The sequence below is a fragment of the Rhinopithecus bieti genome, unplaced genomic scaffold (assembly GCF_001698545.2).
Source record: "Rhinopithecus bieti isolate Rb0 unplaced genomic scaffold, ASM169854v2 scaffold_12151, whole genome shotgun sequence".
NCBI lineage: Eukaryota > Metazoa > Chordata > Mammalia > Primates > Cercopithecidae > Rhinopithecus > Rhinopithecus bieti.
Window position 1 is genome coordinate 741,498 of NW_016807233.1, and position 20,642 is coordinate 762,139.

At 38.3% G+C, this 20,642-nt stretch overlaps 1 protein-coding gene across 1 annotated transcript in view; it reads left to right on the plus strand.

Annotated features, from left to right (window-relative positions):
• The window catches only part of BRWD1 (bromodomain and WD repeat domain containing 1), a 129,623-nt gene that overhangs the window by 31,129 nt on the left and 77,852 nt on the right, over positions 1-20,642 (plus strand). Inside the window, exons 11-18 of the mRNA XM_017880685.1 lie at positions 245-345; positions 1,389-1,429; positions 3,108-3,206; positions 7,536-7,686; positions 7,927-8,061; positions 13,517-13,645; positions 13,813-14,038; positions 19,887-20,072. Coding sequence (XP_017736174.1) covers positions 245-345; positions 1,389-1,429; positions 3,108-3,206; positions 7,536-7,686; positions 7,927-8,061; positions 13,517-13,645; positions 13,813-14,038; positions 19,887-20,072 — 1,068 coding nt within the window. The remainder of the gene's footprint in view (positions 1-244; positions 346-1,388; positions 1,430-3,107; positions 3,207-7,535; positions 7,687-7,926; positions 8,062-13,516; positions 13,646-13,812; positions 14,039-19,886; positions 20,073-20,642) is intronic.

The following is a 20,642-nucleotide window of genomic DNA, read 5'->3' on the forward strand; positions in this document are numbered from 1 at the left end:
AAAAAAAAAAAAAAAAAAAAAAAGCAAGAGGAGATTGTGAATGTTTCCAGATTGATTGAATTAATTTTGTTTTTTAAAGCTACAAATACAGTTTTATAAGCTCTATATTGTGAGTTAGAACATGCAACTGTTGAGATACACTTAGTTTTAGAGTATGATTTTTTTTATATTTTAATATAGAAATTTGATTTGTTCAGGTATTTGTTATAAAATGGATGTTTAAACTTTACCATTTTTATTTCAGGTGGTATGTTTTTAGCCACAGGTAGTACTGATCATGTAATCAGAATGTATTTTTTGGGTTTTGAAGCACCCGAAAAAATCGCAGAACTTGAAAGCCACACTGTAAGCATCCACGTTTTAAAATCCTTTAGATTGTTAATACTATTCCTCTCATTGCTAAGGGGCATTGCTATTGGCTCTACTTTTATTTTTAATTTTTTCTTCTGTTGAACAAATGAACTATCATTTATAACTTTTTGATGGTATTAAGTTTTAAAATATTAAATCATAGTTGCATTTCTTTGATAAGTCATTGCTTGTGAATGTTATCTTTTAAATTTTGAATTATATTTGACAGTTAAAATATTGTTAAAGAGATGTTTGTATATTTATAAAAATGAAAATGTCTAGGTACAATGTAGTTTTTGTTAATTCTATTCTAATTTTAATTTAAGCATACAAGGAATTATATTGAAAGGGAGGTGTGTCATTGGCAACTCAGATTAGCTCTTGAGAGGCCTGATATTTTACAGTGGTTATTTTAGCTTTATGTTCAAAATCTTGATTATGACAGTTGATCTGGGTGGGTTAGTTTTAAGTGGGCCTATTTATCTAACCAAGCCCATGAAATAAGAATGTGGTTTTATCAATGTATAGTAAGATAGAAAACTGTCAGTGTTCTGAAGTACTGGTCAGGGTAAAGTCATCTTTTGTTTGAAGCTTTTGGGAGAAAGCCAGTCCACATCCAGAGGTTATTTGATAAATATAGATTTAAATAACTTAAAACAACAATTTTTGAGTACAATTGAAAATGCCTTGTTTTTAGCTACTTTAAAGCCAATATTTTGAGCACTTTACACACATTTCACTTCCATATAAGTAATTTTAAACAGTTGTAATTATAAATAATGCTGTAAGTTTAGAAGCAAGGCTTTTTTTCCTGTTAGATGTGCCTTTCTTTGAAATGAAAGCTGTATTTTAGTAGTCTTGTTAGGTTTGTAGTTAGTCTTCACTTAAAATTATAAAACATGTTGAATGATGGGGCTAAGCAACACAGGTACATATTTTGCTTGTTAAAGCAAATAGGCTTCTAGCATAAAACTTCATTTTTTCAAATTTGCAAACCATGTAGATGATCATTTTTGTATTTGTCCTTTTCCCTCTAGGATAAAGTAGATAGTATCCAATTTTGTAACAATGGTGATCGGTAAGTGTGTGTTTGTATATGTGTGTGTGTGTTATTAGGCAAATTACAATGTACTACGTATTAGTGTAGCTAACCTGTCATTTTGTATATATTTTTTCCCTTTATATTATGATTTTTTATTTTGCTTTTTCGAGATGGAGTTTCACTCTCGTTGCCCGGGCTGGAGTGCAATGGCATGATCTCAGCTCACCGCAACTTCTGCCGCCCGGGTTCAAGTTATTCTTCTGCTTCAGCCTCCTGAGTAGCTGGGATTACAGGTGCCCGCCACCATGCCTGGCTAACTTTGTATTTTTAGTAGAGACGGGGTTTCTCCATGTTGGTCAGGCTGGTCTCGAACTCCCGACTTCAGGTGATCCGCCCGCCTCGGCCTTCCAAAGTGCTGGGATTACAGGCGTGAGCCACCACGCTCAGCCATTGTTTTTTATTTTTAGTTGACTAATAATTGTCTATGTTTATGGAGTAACTACACTGTGGTGTTTTAATGTATGTTTACGTTGTGGGATGATTAAATCAAGCCAATAAACATCTCTGCCACTTCACATACTTAGCATTTTTCTGTAGTCAGAACGTCTGAAATCTCAGAAATTTTGAAATGATATATAATTAGCTGGAGTCACTGTCACTTTGTATATTGCAGATATTTATTAGTAAATATATTAATTGAATGAAAAGTGTCTAGGGTAGGGGTTGGGGGAGAAACACATGAAATGTAAGTTTTTAGAATTGTAGTTTCTGCCAGCTTCTAGTGACCAAAAGTAGTTTTTCTTTGGCTGGATGTCTGATTTACTGAAAAAATAACGTGTAAGGATCATGAAATTTCTTGTTTGGGTAGTTAAAAAAACTTTTCTAAGAAACCACTGTGATTATATCCTGCAAAGAAATTATTACTTAAATCGTATCCTCCTTCTTTGCCTCCATTGTGTGTCAGTTACCTTTGCTAAACTGTAATTGTTGAGAACTTAATTTGTTAATAGATTGATTTATTTTTACACAGTGTCCAACATGAATTAATAAATAAGGTGTTTAAAATGGAGCCATTGCTCTTATTTTCCTATTCTTCAAAACTTTTTTCTGTTTTTTTTTTTCTTCTTGGCATTTTTTTTTTTTTGAGGCAGAGCCTAACTGTTGCCTAGGCTGGAGTACAGTGGCATGACCTCGGCTCACTGTGCTGCAACATCTGCCTCCTGGGTTCAAGCGATTCTCCTGCCTCAGCCTCCTGAGTAGCTGGGATTACAGGCACACGCCACCACGCCTGGCTAATTTTTGTATTTTTAGTAGAGATGGGGTTTCACCATGTTGGTCAGACTGGTCTCAAACTCCTGACCTTGTGATCAACCCACCTTGGCCTCCCATAGTGCTGGGATTACAGACGTGAGCCACTGCGCCTGGCCTCTTCTCAGCATTCTTATACATTGTATTCTCAAAACTTAAATCTGTTTGAAAAGCTATTGATTGAGTTTGAGGTGTGTTTTAATTTCATAGGGCCAGGCAAATCATAGCAAACCTAATTTTTTCCCCATCCAGATATGCTCTAAATACCTGTCTTTTGAATTAACACCTGTGGATTGTCCTGTTGTCAGGACAGCTACATTACATTCTTTTTTTGCATGTGATTTTAATTGTAGACCTTGTTGGAAAGTGTGTGAATATAGTAAGATCCTGTTTTGAATGTTTTAAGGTTCCTAAGTGGTAGCAGAGATGGAACAGCACGAATTTGGAGATTTGAGCAGTTAGAATGGAGGAGCATTTTATTGGATATGGCTACTAGAATCTCAGGGTAAGTTGAGATTGTTAGAAGTAGGTGCATCATAGGTGTTTGATGTATGTCTCTCTCTCTCTCTCTCTCTCTCTCTCTCTCTCTCTCTCTCTGTCTCTCAGTGGTTATTTTGTTGAGGAGATTATAGCTACCTTCTATTATGAAGAGCTGTGGTATAAGCAAATAGCTGCCTACTGCATATTAGATGAACCAGATACATCCAGATAAATTTATCCTTACATTGTGTACCAAAGAATAACATGTAGTTTTTCTATTGCTCAGAGCATTGACCTCCTTCTTAGGTGTTGCATTTAAAAGCTTCCACAAGTAAAAAAGATAAAATTAACTCAAGTATATTAAGAGTGGAAATTGTACTTTTCTATGGATAGGATTTTGAAAATTTTAAAAGCAGCTTAGAGCCAAGGCTGTGGAAATAGGGTAAGCAGACATACTTTATTGTTAAGGTTAAAAAAAAATTGAGCTGCAGCCTGTGGCGACAGAGTGAGACTCTGTCTAAAAATAAAAGTCATGATTTTTACTTTAGAATTGTTTCCTAATTTTTAACTTTGCATTTTTCATACCAGTTTTTACTGAGAAATGTTTCCACATTCGTCTTTTGGAAATCAATGTCTGTTTTATTTCTGTTAAAAAATTTTTTTTTCCTGAGATAGAACACTGGATCACCCAGGCTGGAGTGCAGGCGATGCTCGTGCCTCCTTCAGCCTTGACATCCTGGCCTCAAGGCAGTACCCCCTTCTTGCCTCCAAGTAGTTTGGGATTGTGAGCATGAGCCATCACGCCTGGCTTAATTTTATGTTTAATTTTTTTTTTTTTTTTTTTTTTGAGACGGAATTCGCTCTTTGTCACCCGGGCTGGAGTTGCAGTGGCCGGATCTCAGCTCACTGCAAGCTCGCCCTCCCGGGTTCACGCCATTCTCCTGCCTCAGCCTCCCCGAGTAGCTGGGACTACAGGCTCCAGCCACCTCGCCCGGCTAGCTTTTTGGTATTTTTTTTTTTTTTTTTAGTAGAGACGGGGTTTCACAGTGTTAGCCAGGATAGTCTCCAAACTCCTGACCTCGTGATGCCCGTCTCGGCCTCCCAAAGTGCTGGGATTACAGGCTTGAGCCACCGCGCCGGCCTTGATGTTTAATTTTTGTAGTGACTATGTTCAGGCTGGTCCTGCAACTCCTGGTCAAGTGATCCTCTCACCTCTGCCTCCAATTGCTTTTGGTTTTTAATAACAAAATATTGATTTATATTCTCTGCTGTAGCTCAAAGTAATTGTATTGCAGTTTTCAAGATAAAATTTGATCTTCTTATTTTGTGTGAATTATCGTGATGGAGAAATGAAAAGTATATATACTGGAATTGATAACCCTTGTCATAAAAAATAAAAAACATATATAAAAATGTTACATCTCAGTATGAAAGTGATACTGTCAATCTTGATTAAGTTGAAATATGAAGGGAATGGGGTGAAGATAATTTAAATAATTTCACCTATTGTTTTATTAAGCAAAATAGAAACAATCAGTGTCAAAACTTGAATGAAAAATTTTTAATGAGAGACGGAAAACTGTTTCAGTTTTTCTTGCTGATACACTCCAATCCATGAAGGGGACTTTTCTGTAATTTCTTCCATGAAGAACATACTTTCATTTAAGTTTTCTTACTTTCAATCTTGAAAATACAAGATCTTTTGTAATCAGTGATTGATTGATCTGTTTATTTTAGTGTTCTAATATTGGCAAATCACTTGCTGAATGGCAACATACCTTAGTAAATTCAAAGTTATTAATTTGTGGCTGTGTGTGGCGTCACGCCTGTAATTCCCAGCACTTTGGGGAGGCCGAGTGCTGGCGGATCAGTGAGATCACGACCATTCCTGGCTAACACGGTGAAACCCGTCTCTACTAAAATACAAAAAATTAACGTGGGCGTGGTGGCAGCAACTGTAAGTCCCAGCTACTCAGGAGGCTGAGGCAAGGAGGAATAGAAATGAATCCAAGGATGTCAGAGCTTGCAGTAGCCCGAGATGCGCCACTGCACTCAGCCAGGGCAACAGAGTGAGACTCTGCTCAAAAAAACCAAACAAAACAACAAAAAACAAAAAATTAGCTGGAGATCGGTGGCATGTCCTGTAATCCCCCATGGATTAGGGAGGCTAGAAGCAGAGAATCCTTGAATCTGGACACAGAGGTTGCAGTAGCGCCAGATGGAGCCACTACAGCCTCCAGACCTGGGTGACAGAGCTGGACTCCCGCCTCAAAAAAAAAAAAAAAAAAAAAAGTTATTAATTCGAAAGCTTTAGCTTAAATGAGAAATGGGTCTTCGCCTTTATTTCCATTTTACTTTTTTTTTTTTTTTTTGGAGACAGAGTGGCGCGATCTGGGCTCACTGCAAGCTCTGCCTCTTGGGTTCACTCCATTCTCCTGCCTCAGCTTCCCGAGTAGCTGGGACTCCAGGCGCCCGCCACACGCCGGGCTGATTTTTTTTGTATTTTTAGTAGAGACGGGATTTCACTACGTTAGCCAGGATGGTCTCAATCTCCTGACCTCGTGATCCACCCACCTTGACCTCCCAAAGTGCTGGGATTACAGGCGTAAGCCGCTGTGCCCGGCCTCCATTTTACTTCTTAATAATATTCTACCCTCAACACCAATCAATCTAGTTAGAATTATTCTCTCTTCTGTGTGTGTTTTCTTTTGTAGTTACATAGATAGCTGTTTTATAGCACTCATATTTTTATAGCTGTATTCTTTTTTTTGTTTTTTTTTTTTTTTGAGACGGAGTGACACGATCTCAGCTCATTGTAAGCTCCGCCTCCCGGGATCAAGCGATTCTCCTGCCTCAGCTTCCCGAGTAGCTGGGATTACAGGCACCCGTCACTACGCCCAGCTAATTTTTGTATTTTTTGTAGGGGCATGATTTCACCCTGTTGACCAGGTTGGTCTGGAACTCCTGACCTCAAGTGATCTGCCCACCTTGGCCTCTCAGAAGTGCTGGGATTACAGGCATGAGCCACTGTGCCCGGCCTTTGTTAATTAAAACATGTTAGATGCTTGTAATTTTTTTTTTTGAGACAGAGCCTTGCTCTGTCACCCAGGCTGGAGTGCAGTGGTGCAATCTTGGCTCACTGTAAGCTCTGCCTCCTGGGTTCACGCCATCCTCCCGCCTCAGCCTCCCTAGTAGTTGGGACTACAGGCGCCCACCACCACGCCTGGCTAATTTTGTTTTTGTTTTTTGTTTTTGTATTTTTAGTAGAGACAGGGTTTCACCGTGTCAGCCAGGATGGTCTCGATCTCCTGACCTCATTACCCGCCTGCTTCGGCCTCTCAAAATGCTGGGATTACAGGTGTGAGCCACCGTGCCTGGCTGATGCTTGTAATTACTTAAAACGTATTCTATTATTTCAGTACCATTAGGCCTTCCCTACCTCACTGTTGACTGCTATAATACAGAGACCCTTTGCATATAGCTTTTTTTTTTTGAGACATAGTCTTCCTCTGTCACCCAGGCTGGGTGCAATGGTGTGGTCTTGGCTCACTGCAGACTCTGCCTCCCAGGTTCAAATGATTCTCCTGCCTCTCCTGCCTCAGTCTTCTGAGTAACTGGGAATACAAGTGTGTGCTACCGCACCCGGCTAATTTTTGTATTTTTAGTAGAGATGGGATTTCACCATGTTGGCCAGGCTGATCTCAAACTGCTGACCTCATGATCTGCCTGCCTCGGTCTCCCAAGATGCTGGGATTACAGTCGTGAGCCACTGCTCCTGGCCCTCCATAACACATATAAAGGATGAAAAACATTCCAGGCATGTGTATCCAAGACCATTCTTGCCAAGGGGCCTATAGGAGTAGACTGTAGGAAAGTTGTATAAAGAGATGAGAATAGTCCCATTTGCAGTTCAGATTGAACGTCTGTGTGTCAGTTATTTTTCTAAACATTGGGAATATGAATATGAGTTAACTTACTTTTGGGTTCCTAAAATTTTTTTGTTTTCTATGGAGAGAAACAGTTGGAAGTAAGTGTTAGCAATAGATTTGTGTTCAGAGGAAGGAAATAATAGGAAAGAAATAGGGAGAAAAAGCATTGCTTTCATAAGCAGTAATGATGTCCTAAAATCTGCCCTTATTCAGTCTCTGTACTGTTTCTAAATTATCCCTTCCTTCTTCAGGTTTTGCCCTAAACTGTTTCTAGAAAATCTGTTCTGGGTCAGTTGTGATGAACTCACTGTAGGGTTGACGAGATAGGCACATGGGTTGGATTTATTTTTGTATTGATGAAGGATTGTATACATTGTATAGCCGACTATCTAAATACGTTTACGTGTTGTGTATTTTTTTGTTAGGGATTTATCTTCGGAAGAGGAGAGGTTTATGAAACCTAAAGTAACAATGATAGCTTGGAATCAGAATGATAGCATTGTTGTCACAGCTGTGAATGATCATGTCCTCAAAGTGTGGAATTCTTACACTGGACAACTGCTTCATAACTTACTGGTAGGTAGTTTCTGGTACAGTGTAACAAATGAAATTTTTTGAACTATGATTTTAATTTTGAAGCTATAAAAGTAATATACTGAACAAGTTTCTTTCATGTAAACTATGAAATGATTAGAAATTTTTATAATTATAAATTATTGTCTAATACATTTTTAAAAGTATATGCTGTAACAGTATGTATTTTAAATTTTAATTTGTAACTTGTAAACCCTCCTTAATGTTATGATTTTGTTAAAGGGACATGCTGATGAAGTATTTGTTCTGGAGACGCATCCCTTTGATTCCAGAATTATGTTATCTGCAGGACACGATGGCAGCATATTTATATGGGATATTACAAAAGGTACCAAGATGAAACATTATTTTAATATGGTAAGTGAAGTGATATGTACCTTGATACATGCTTGAATTTGTTTAGAGTGTTTAGGTTACAAGGCGTAGCCAGAAATTGATCTGCTTGTTTTGGCAGTTTGTTTTTACAAATCAGCTTATTCAAAGCCTACTAAATATCTGACAGTTACATGTATATACATACCTACGTGAAATTTTCTGTATGACTGATTTATATGAGGGAGACATTTTTAAGTTACCTGTTTAGCATTTTGTGTGCCTATGTGTTTAAATTGGTAAAATTACGGCAATTATAAAAACTTTTTCACTACTTGAATTTATTGAAATATTTGATAAATAGAAATATAAAAATGGTAACAAAATAATAAAATGACATTATTAATATTCAATATTAACCAAATATTACAGTATTTGATTACTGGAGTTTTAGTAACCTTGGGCTGGGTGTGGTGACTCTGAACTTCCAGAACTTTGGGAGCCTGAGGCAGGAGGATTGCTTGAGCCCAGGAGTTCAACACCAGCCTGGGCAATGTAGTGAGACATTCTCTTATAAAAGAAAACTCCCAAGATGGTTGATCTAGAAATAAAACATTATTAGATTTTCCTAGCCTTTTTCTTTTTGCACAGGTATATTCTTAAAAAAAAAAATAGAAAAAAATTTTGCATATGTGTATTCTAGAACCAAATGAGGATACTACTGTATCTTTTGAGAACTTCTTCACATAATCATAATTATAGTTACTAATCAGCAAATTTAACATTTATAAAATAGCATTATCTAGTTAGGTCTATATTCAAATTTTTTTCTGTTGTCTCAGTAATATCTTTTTAGATACATTTTGCTCTGTGGACCAGAGGTCAGTTCAAGCTCATGCATTGTGTTTAAGTGGTTGTATCTTTTTAGTTTTCCTTTTTTTTCTTTTCTATTTTTTTCTTTTTGAGACGGAGTCTTGCTCTGTCGCCCAGGCTGGAGGGCAGTGGCACCATCTTGGCTCACAGCAAGCTCTGCCTCCCGGGTTCATGCCATTCTCCTGCCTTAGCCTCCCAAGTAGCTGGAACTACAGGCACCCACCACCACGCCCGGCTAATTTTTTTGTATTTTTTAGTAGAGACGGGGTTTCAGTATGTTAGCCAGGATGGTCTCGATCTCCTGACCTCTTGATCTGCCAGCCTCGGCCTTCCAAAGTGCTGGGATTACAGGCGTGAGCCACTGTGCCCAGCCTCTAGTTTTCTTTAATTATCATCAGGCCCCTCTCAGCCTTTTTTGTTTTTCCTCTTTATTGGCCTTTAACTTTGTTGAATATTAGCAAGTATTGTTACAGAGTGTCCTCAGTTTTGTCTGATATTTTTTCATGATTAGATTGTTACAGTTTTTTTAAATGAAGTAAAACATAAATGATACTGTGTCCTTCATGAATCATATTAGGAGGCACATGGTATTTATTTGTCCCCTTATTATGGTGATAATTTTTTGTTTTATTTTGGAGATGGAGTTCTGCTCTGTTGCCCAGGCTGGAGTGCAATGGTGTGATCTGGGCTCACTGCAACCTCCACTTCCTGGGTTCAAGCGATTCTCCTGCCTCAGCCTCCCGAGTAGCTGGGATTACAGGATTACAGGCACCTGCCACCACACCCAGCTAATTTTTTGTATTTTTAGTAGAGATGGGGTTTCACCGTGTTGGCCAGGCTGGTCTTGAACTCCTGACTTCAGGTGATCACCTGCCTCGGCCTCCCAATATAATTACTGAACTAATTTTTTTACTAGCTCTTTTGAGACTAATCTAAATAACCTGTTTCTTATTAAATTTTTACCCACAAGTATTGGATCCATTGAAGATTTTCCAATGGCATAATTCCTTCCATATTTATTAGTTGGCATCTTTGCATACAGTGGTATTTTTTTTTTCCTCCTCCAACTTTTAAGTTCAGGGGCTACCTGCTATGTGCAGGATGTGCAGGTTGGTTACGTGGGTAAATGTGCTTGCACATAGTTTTGTAATCTTATTTCATGTAAAATCTTTTTTTGAAATTTTATTTTAAAGAATTTACGGATGTATTTTGAGTATAAATTCATCCTGTCTCAGAAGAAAGTTAACTTTTACACAATTTCTATTGTTGAGTACGTAAGTGGTTTCTAAAATATGTATGGCACTTTGAATAGCCTTGTACATGATTATTTCCGAGAGAAATTCTGAAGGAATTATTGTGTAAAAGGGTTTTAGGGACCGGGCGTGGTGGCTCAAGCCTGTAATCCCAGCACTTTGGGAGGCCGAGACGGGTGGATCACGAGGTCAGGAGATCGAGACCATCCTGGTCTACACGGTGAAACCCCGTCTCTACTAAAAAATACAAAAAACTAGCCGGGCGAGATGGCGGGCGCCTGTAGTCCCAGCTACTCGGGAGGCTGAGGCAGGAGAATGGCGTAAACCCGGGAGGCGGAGCTTGCAGTGAGCTGAGATCGCGCCACTGCACTCCAGCCTGGGCGACAGAGCGAGACTCCGTCTCAAAAAAAAAAAAAAAAAAAAAGGTTTTAGCATTTTTAAGGCTTTATATGTGTGAGACATTTTGTGAGTTTACTCTTCAGCTTATACTGAGTTACAATTCAAAGTGTACTTTTTTTTTTTTTTGAGACAGAGTCTCGCTCTGTCACCCAGGCTGGAGTGCAGTGGCACGATCTCAGCTCACTGCAGGCTCGGCCTCCCGGGTTCACGCCATTCTCCCGCCTCAGCTTCCCGAGTAGCTGGGATTACGGGTGCCTGCCACCATGCCCGGCTCATTTTGTTTTTGTATTTTCAGTAGACATGGGATTTCACCATGTTAGTCAGGATGGTCTCAATCTCCGGATCTTGTGATTGCCTGCCTTGGCCTTCCAAAGTGCTGGGATGACAGGCGTGAGCCACTGTGCCCGGCCTGTGTAATGTATTTTAGATGCAGTGTAGTAGCATCCTATTGATGAATTCTTAGACCTTTGAGTCTCAGGTTCTTAGACCTTTGATTAAATGCATTCTAAAACATTTCAAATAGTATGACCAAAGTACAAATACATGATTAGGCATCTCCGAAAGCTGTGTTTCTGTGTGTTCAAATTATTGGAAAAGAACTAAGCATTCTCGGACAATTTTCTATCATTTTAAAATCCATAGGATAACATCCATTACCTTAACTATCCTTTGAAACTCAGAACTAATATTACATCCTGAATTTAACTCCTCAAAACAAAAACTACATTAATTTAGGCTTTAAGCAGAATATTAGCGGAAAAATTCTATGCCAAAGAATAATCTGAGAAAACATTTCATGTGGGCAACAATGATCTTTCCGGTTGCATAGCGAAAACTGGCCTTGTTTACTGACATTTCCTTACTGCTCAGCTGAGAGGCTCATAATTCCTAATTATAGATAAACTAAATAGAGTTGTCAGTTACTAATAGCAACAATATTTCATGAATACATAATAAACTTTAATGTGACATTTTTCTCCAGACACAGTTGCAGGTTGCATTTTGTCAGGAATCATTGTATAGGACACTTCAAATTACAAGTGAATCCCCGTTTTCCTTGCTCTGCTTAGATAGGTTTGCCCACTTGAGAAAACTTTCATCTCGGCAAGTATTCTTTTGGTGCAGTTAAGTCCACGTGTACGAAGGGAAGAGTTGCTGCCACCATCTTCAGCTTGCCAGCTTTGAGATTTTGCCACTCCCTCTCCACCAGCGTCTGCTTTAACTATGACTGATGGTCCCAGGCCAGGGATGCAAAGTGGTACACAGGTGCAGGTTGTGCTGTGGCACAGGTGGCTCCTGGAAGGACCATGTGGATGAATCCGTGTTCCTATGTTTTAATGATCAGTTGGAGGAAAATAATTTATATATATACAAACAATTTTTTCCTTTTTATGTTAAGAGAATATGAATTAATATGCACATCTTACTCAGCAATCCTCAGAATATCCGAGTAACTTTAGTTTTTCCACGTTCTATAATTGGCATCCATTCATGTGCAGCAATAGTGAGGTATCACTATTCAAGCAGTGACTTATTTGGGTGTGGACATGAGTTTCTTCTGGCACTTACTGCGTAGATGTCTCATTTTTCCAACACTGAACACACAACGTTTAGTTACTGGAAAGTTAAAGGTGCAGACAACAAATATGTATAGCTCTACCCTGCAGAGTTAAACAAATAACTAACTACTATAAATTGATGATATTAAACTAATAGACTTTACAGTTTGAAAGGAAGAATAAAACAGTATAAAAATAATCTATTTAAGGTTACACTCACGATAGATTTAGAGCATCTTTTCTGAAATCTCTGGTAGTTTGAAGTTCAGGTAATTGTGACTGAGCTTTTCCATATATATGCTTGAGATCTGGCAGCATTGCCAAATTTTGCATGGTGCTTAGTCATCTTACTGAGTTGAAGTAGAGCCCTCCTTAAAATCTAGGAAAGTGTTCATTTTAGTTCACGAATACCAAATTTTGTTAATCTTCATTCATTTATCTTATAGCTCATTTTTATTTATTTATTTATTTTTTTTGAGACGGAGTCTCGCTCTGTCGCCCAAGCTGGAGTGCAGTGGCCGGATCTCAGCTCACTGCAAGCTCCGCCTCCCGGGTTCACGCCATTCTCCTGCCTCAGCCTCCCGAGTAGCTGGGACTACAGGCGCCCGCCACCTCGCCCGGCTAGTTTTTTGTACTTTTAGTAGAGACGGGGTTTCACCGTGTTAGCCAGGATGGTCTCGATCTCCTGACCTTGTGATCTGCCCGTCTCGGCCTCCCAAAGTGCTGGGATTACAGGCTTGAGCCACCGCGCCCGGCCTATCTTGTAGCTTATTATCCTTTTATTATATATGAAGACAAAAATTTATGAAATTATTTATAAGAAGTAAAAGAAGCCTTCACTTTGGATTGGGTTGTTAGCTTTCATTTGAGCACTTGGAGAACTAATGCTTAGAAGAACTTTGAAGACCTTTTTCTAGGTAGTTATATCTAAAATGAATTTTATTTTTTGGGACTAGCGATTGGTGTATATGCTTAATGAAACATTTGTTTTTATTTTTGTTTTACAGAGTCTCACTCTGTCACCCAGGCTGGAGTGCAGTGGAGTACAGTGGCGCAGTCTTGGCTCACTGCAACCCCTGCCTCCTGGGTTCAAACGATTCTCGTGTCTCCCGAGTAGCTGGGACTACAGACGCACACCACCATGCCTGGCTAATTTTTTGTATTTTTAGTAGAGACAGGGTTTCACCATGTTGCCCAGCGTGGTTTCGAACTCCTGTGCTCAGGCAGTCTACCTGCTTCCACCTCATAAAGTGCTGGGATTACAGGTGTGAGGCACCATGCCAGGCCGAAACATTTGTTTTTAAATTTTTTTTTCAGAAGGGTTATATTGTCACAGGTTATCCACATTAAACAAGTTTACATAGCAAATCACTTGCATAGAATTGGTCGTAACTTTTTCCTCTTTGTGTTTCCTAGATTGAAGGACAAGGACATGGAGCTGTGTTTGACTGTAAGTTTTCACAGGATGGACAGCATTTTGCCTGTACAGATTCTCATGGGCATCTTCTGATATTTGGTTTTGGATGCAGCAAACCATATGAAAAGGTCATTTTTAATACTTTGTTGTCGCATGCAAGTAGCAGTTATGAGCTGACAGTTTAGCTGACTGATTTGATTTCCTTGTTTTTCTAGTTTTAATTAACTGTTTAATACTTGTTTCCTTTAATATGTATGAACCTTAAAATGCCATCCTATGAACTTCATTTTTCTAGATTCCTGATCAGATGTTCTTCCATACTGACTATCGACCACTTATTAGAGATTCTAATAATTATGTCTTAGATGAGCAAACTCAGCAGGCTCCTCATCTTATGCCTCCACCATTCTTGGTAGATGTAGATGGAAATCCTCATCCAACCAAGTATCAGAGATTAGTACCAGGCCGAGAAAATTCCGCAGATGAACATTTGATTCCACAGCTGGGCTATGTGGCAACAAGTAAGTGCAGTCTTTTTTTTTTTTTTTAAGGTTGTACGTGAATATCTTAAAGTATAATATAAAGAATTTCCTTCCCTTTAGATCCCCTAGTTATTAATATTTTGCAATATTTGTTTTATCTTTTTTTTATCTGTATATTGTTTTGAACCATTTAACTTCTGGACCTCATGCACCATTCACCTCTAAATAATAACGACATTCTCTTACATAACCACAGACACTTATGACAATTAGGACATTTTACATTCAAATAATAATATTATCAAATCTATAGTGTATAACCAAAAATTTCCAGTTATTCTAATAATGTCTGTTTATAGCTTTTAAAATTCTCCCAATTTGGGACCACATATGAAATATGAAATTTAGTTGTCATAGTTCCTTCATTTCCTTTAATCTGTAGCAGGTTGTCAGTTTTTGACTTCCATGATATTGATGTATTTGAAGATTATAGGTCAGCAATTTTGTAGAAGGCCTCAATCTGGGTTTGTCTACTTCCTCTTGATTAGGTTCCAGTTATGCATTTTTGACAGAATACAACATAAATAATGTTCTAGTCTTAATAGAGCATCCTGTCAGGATGCTTATGATTGTGGTTTGTCTAATTACTGGTAATGTTGTTTTTGAACCCTTGGTTAATGTGGTGTTTGCCAAGTTTCTTCACTATAAACTTAATATTTTTCTCTTTGTAATTAATGGTAATTTGTGGGGTGGTATGTCAATAACCTGTTCATTGTCAAACTTTACCCTCAAGTTTTAGGACCCATTGATGAATTTTGCCTGAATCAGTTGTTACTGTGAATACTGCAAAGTGGTTATTTTCTAACTTTATCGTTATTCTGTCATTGCGTCATATGTATCATTGCATATGACTGTCTATTGCTCACCCCTTTATTTATTGATGAGGCTCATTACATTTTAGTATGGGCTTCTGGGTGTGGTTAGTGGGTTGTATTATTCACATAATCCTTAGGTTTGACTCTCAGAGCCTTTTGAAACTGTCCTTTCCCAAGTCCCTTATACTTTTTCAGTCACTTCTTTCCTTTTCTGGATGTAGGGTGTTCCAGGTTTGTCTTGTACTTTTCTCTGTCACAGCCAAGTGCAAAGTTCTTTTTTGTGTTAATAGCAGGGCAGCGTTTCTCTACAGATATTAAAGAAAAAAAGCTATTTGTGTTTTTGGATGAGGATTTATTGAAACTAAATCATCAGCTATGTATAAAGTTAAAATCTAATGTAGATTAGTATATGCTGGCTATTTCAAATGTTATTTTTTATTACTTTTATTGAAGTGTACTTTATATACAAAATTCACCAATTTTAAGTGTACAATTCAAGTGTGTGTGTATGTGTTTATTTTTTGAGGCAGCGTCTTACTCGTTTGCCCAGGCTGGAGTGCAGTGATGCGATCTTGGTTGACTGCAGCCTCCGGCCTCCCAGGGTCAAGTGATCCTCCTACTTCAGCCTCCTGAGTAGCTGGGACTGTAGGCATGTGCCAACACATCTGGCTAATTTTTGTATTTTTGGTAGAGACGGGGTTTTGCCATGTTTCCCAGGCTGTCAAATATGTTTTGACAGATGTTAAATAATCAAGTAACCACCACCACAATCAAGATATAAAACATTTATACCACCCCCAAAAGTCCCCAGGACCTGTTTGGAGTCAGTCCTATCCTTTCTCTCAGTCACTTGTAAACAGTGTTATATTTTCTGTCACTTTAATTTTGTCCTTTAAGAGGGTTTTATATACAAAGTGTAATCTTTTTTTTTTTTTTTTTTGGAGACAGAGTGTTGCTCTGTTGGCAGGCTGGAGTGCAGTTGCATGATCTTGGCTCACTGCAACCTCTGCCTCCCGGGTTCAAGTGGTTCTCCAGGTTCAAGTGGTTCTCCTGCTTCAGCCTCCTGAGTAGCTGGGACTATAGGCGTGTGCCACCACACCCAACTAATCTTTGTATTTTTAGTAGAGATGGGGTTTCACCATGTTGACCAGGATGGTCTTGATATCTTGACCTCATGATCTGCCTGCCTCGGCCTCCCAAAGTGCTAGGATTACAGGCGTGAGCCACCGCGCTTGGCCACAAAGTGTAATCTTTTGTGTCTGGCTTCTTTGAGTTAGTATGGTGCTTTTGAGATTCCTTAGTGTTGTTGCATGTATCAGTAGTTTGTTCCTGTTTATTCATTGGGGCAGATAGTGCCTCATGAAATAGATGGGTATATCATCATTTGTTTCTGCATTCACTGATGGTTAAAGGTTTGTTTCCAGTTTGGGGCTATCATCCAGATTGAAGCATCCAACTGTCACGTGGAATTTGTCATTTCTCTCTTCAGTTTACTCAGTTCTTACTTTATGTATTTTAAAGCTCATTCATTAGGTGCATACACATTTTGGATTGCTTGTCTTCTGGATGAAATAATTCTTTTCTCATGAAATGTTTCTCTGTATTTCTGAAAATATTTTTTGTTTTGAAGAGTCTTGTTTCATATTAATATAGCCAATTCAACTTCTTTTGGATCAGTATTGTCATGGTATATCTTTTGTCAATTCTTCCAGCTGATCTATGTCTTTATATATCAAATTTGATAACTTGTCTTTTAATTGGGATTTAAGTATTAACTACTCTATTAAGTGTAGAGTGTGTACACTTAAATGTTCATATAGTATGGGTTCGAACATAGAATATTCCTATTTGTTTCCTCTATATTCTTTTCGTTCTTTGTGCCTTTTTCCTTTTTCTTTTTTTCTTCTTCTTTGGGATTGGTGATTTTTTTTTTTGTGTTCCACATGACCTCCACTAGTTTCTTATTAGCAATACCTGTTAATTTGTACGTAATGATTGCTTTAGGGCAGAAATTGTCAGTGTGTGGTTTGCAGACCCATAGGTGTATCTGCAACCTTTTATGGAGTCTGCAAGGTCACAGCCATCTTCATAACAATACTGAGATATTTATTTTTTTATAGTGTTGACATTTGTACTGATGGATCACGGGTGGGTAGAAATAAACTTCTGGCAGTGTAGCACAAATCTTGGTTGTGGCACCAAAATAGTAGGAGTTATTATATCTTTTACTGCTCTGCATTTGAATACATGTCTTTTTAATATTCTAGATATTAAAACTGGAAGTGTGCATAAAGCACTTCTGCTGTGTATTCTGGCTCCTGGGAACTTGAACTATTTTTTGCCCTGTGGGAGTTCTGCAAATTTTTTGCGCAACTGCTTTTTTATGTTTTCCCCTCAATAGTGGAGTTCTACCCCATGCGTACACATATCAGTATTTAATTAAAAAAAATTTTTTTTTTTAGACAGAGTCTTGCTCTGTTGTCCAGGCTGAAGTTCATTGGTGTGATCTTGGCTTATCTTGGGTTCAAGCAGTTTCCCTGCCTCAGCTTCCCAAGTAGCTGGGACTGCAGGTGTGCGCCACCACACCAGGCTAATTTTTGTATTTTTAGTAGAGATGAGGTTTTACCATGCTGACCAGTCTGGTCTTGAACTCCTGATCTAAGGTAATCCGCCCGCCTCAGCCTCCCAAAGTGCAGGGATTACAGGCATGAGCCACCATGCCCGGCCACGTATCAGTATTTAGTCAAATAATTGATGGGACCTCACTACAGATCTCTGGAGCTTTGTGTGCAATTCACTCTCCTCTGATATTCAGTCCTGCGTATTTTAACTTTCCTCTTCCAGCAAACTCTCTTCTCTGTCTCCTCAACTCGGTTAGATCTGTGGATGCTGTTTGGGTTCTCTCTTGTTCTCTAACTTGAAGACTACCTCCAGACAGTAATCTGGAGCAATCAAAGGGTTTGTCTCCATTGTTCCCCTTCTCTCAGGGATCACAGTCTTGTGCTGCCTGTTGTGCAATGTCTGAAAGCTTTTGTTTTATGTATATTTTTTCCAGCATTGTAGTTGTTTATGGCAGAAGGCCACTTCCTCTATCAGTTAAGCTTTCATGGGTAGAACCCTCTTTCAATATTTCAGTATCGATTGTATTATTCCATAGAGACAGTTAACATTGTGATATTTGAGAAGTTAACAGTTAAGTGTTCTGTGCCATAAAGAAAAGTTAAGGTGAGTGCAGTGGCTCACACCTATAATCTTAGCACTTTGGGAGGCTGAGGCAGGCAGATTGCTTGAGCTCAGGAGTTTGAGACCAGCTTGGGCAATATAGCAAGACCTTGTCTCTACCAAAAAGAAAAAAAAAGAAAAGCTATATAGACTTAGGTTATTCTGGTTTATGACGATTAGAAATCTTCTTTGCTGTTTTCCCTTTAGTATCATGTTGTCATCTTAGAAATTTTGTGTTATAAGCAATTCTAATTAAAGTCTTCTTATCTTTTTTTAGATTAAGGCTCTATGTACTACCTTTTCAACTCATTTTTTGAGAGTGATAAAAGTTACTGATTTTTAAAGACAAAGTTAACATGAGATATGACATTTAGCTCTTTTAAGTTGTTGATGGGTTTCCATAATAAAACAAAGACATTATCAGTAATATGCAAGGGAGTCTTAGTTAGCAGAATGGAAATGTGTCCCCCCTTGCCCATCCCATAATACTATATGAGGTTTTGCAGTTTCTCTTATGTTTTTATGGTGGCAAGTTATATTTTTGCATTCCTTTTGATTATTACCTTATTAATCTCCTTTATTTTTTATTTTATTTATCTATCTATTTATCTATTTATTTATTTAGTTAGTTAGTTATTTGAGACGCAGTTTGTCACCCAGGCTGGAGTGCAGTGGCATGATCTTGGCTCACTGCAACCTTTGCCTCCTGGATTCAGGCAGTTCTCTAGACTCAGCCTCCCGAGTAGCTGTGATTAACAGGTGTGCGCCACCAGGCCTGGCTAATTTTTTTTGTATTTTCAGTAGAGACTGATCTTTAACTCTTGACCTCAAGTGATCCACCTGCCTTGGCTTCCAAAAGTGCTGGGATTACAGGTGTGAGCCACCACGCCCCGGCTGTAATCCCAGCACTTAGGGAGATTGAGGTGGGTGGATCACGAGGTCAGGAGATCAAGACCATCCTGGCTAACACGGTGAAACCCCATCTCTACTAAAAAAAACAAAACAAAAACAAAAAATTAGCCAGACATGGTGGCACCCTCCTGTAGTCCCAGCTAGTCGGGAGGCTGAGGCAGGAGAATGGCCTGAACCTGGGAGGCGGAGCTTGCAGTAAGCCGAAATGGCGCCACTGCACTCCAGCCTGGGCAAAAAGAGTGAAACTCCATCTCAAAAGAATTCTGTACTTGAAGTAAGAATTGATGGGTACTAACTATGCTAAAAACATACCTAAGAAAGTAATTTGAGATTAGTGGGAGAGGCTTATGTAATTACTACCATCAACTTCACTGTTCTCTGAGGACTCTTGGGGCAGGGGGAGAGCTATGTTGAAGGCTTAAAAAAGGTCTTACCTCCCTTATTTCCCCTTTCTTAAGACATAGAGAAGAAATTAAATCTTAGGGATTTTCTCGACATTGGAAATGACCCATAGTTGCTCTGTTCCAGTTAGAGACTCTGGGGAATAAGATTTTAGTGAAATATATCGAGTATAGTGAGGGGCATTAGTGTGGAAACAGCATAATAAAGTTTTACAGAAACATGTTTCCATGTTTCCACTTGCGGGAATTTCAGAGGCTGCTTTGAGGTTTTCGTAGTATTTAGTCCTCTACAGGAAGACTTCTGTTGGCTTTGAATCTTTTCTCTGACTTCTTGGTGACCATGTAGAGTATCTTTTTAAACTGGTTATTTTTCAAAAGTGGGAATTCTGACCATTGTTAATGTATTTTAATTTGTACCCTAACAAAATTTTGTTTTCTGCTTTTATATGATTATATACTAAATAATTGAATTTGTAGGTGATGGAGAGGTAATTGAACAAATTATAAGCCTGCAAACCAATGATAATGATGAACGCAGCCCAGAATCGAGTATTCTTGATGGAATGATAAGACAGTTGCAGCAGCAGCAAGATCAGAGAATGGGAGCCGATCAGGATACTACTCCAAGAGGACTTTCAAATGGTGAAGAAACACCCCGGAGAGGTAATAAATAATGATAAATATTTTACCTGAATATGGCTGCATTGAAATTAAAGAGTAAACGAAGTCTTTGTCAAGTACATGCAATGTGAGAAACTTAAGTAAACATTATATTTTTGCAACTGAATTAGTAGTCTGAAGGTGGCTTTATGAGGTGTAAGATGATGTAGTAACAAATGGGTATTTGAGTTTCAAGTACTGCTGAAGCCTTTTGTGCTGTAAATATACAGTATTTACAAAATTGTATTAAATAGCGAATAACAAATTGCTTTTAAAATAAAACATAGTTCTAGCTTTTCTTTGCTTTAACATTGGTAATTTTGAAAACTGTATTGGGTAGAGTATGATTTTTCTTACTGAATCAGAAAGTTTGAAAACTTAATGAGTTTTCAGTGTTGAGTCCTTAATAGTGCAGTGTAGAAGTAAATACATAACAATCGCCAGTCTCCTCTAAATTATTTCCGCGATTTACTTTGTTTCTAGTCCAATGTGATTTACAAGTTTCATTATTCATTTAAAATAGTATCTTTTTCTCTTAAACTTACAGCATAAGACTTATTTTTTTATTTTGGA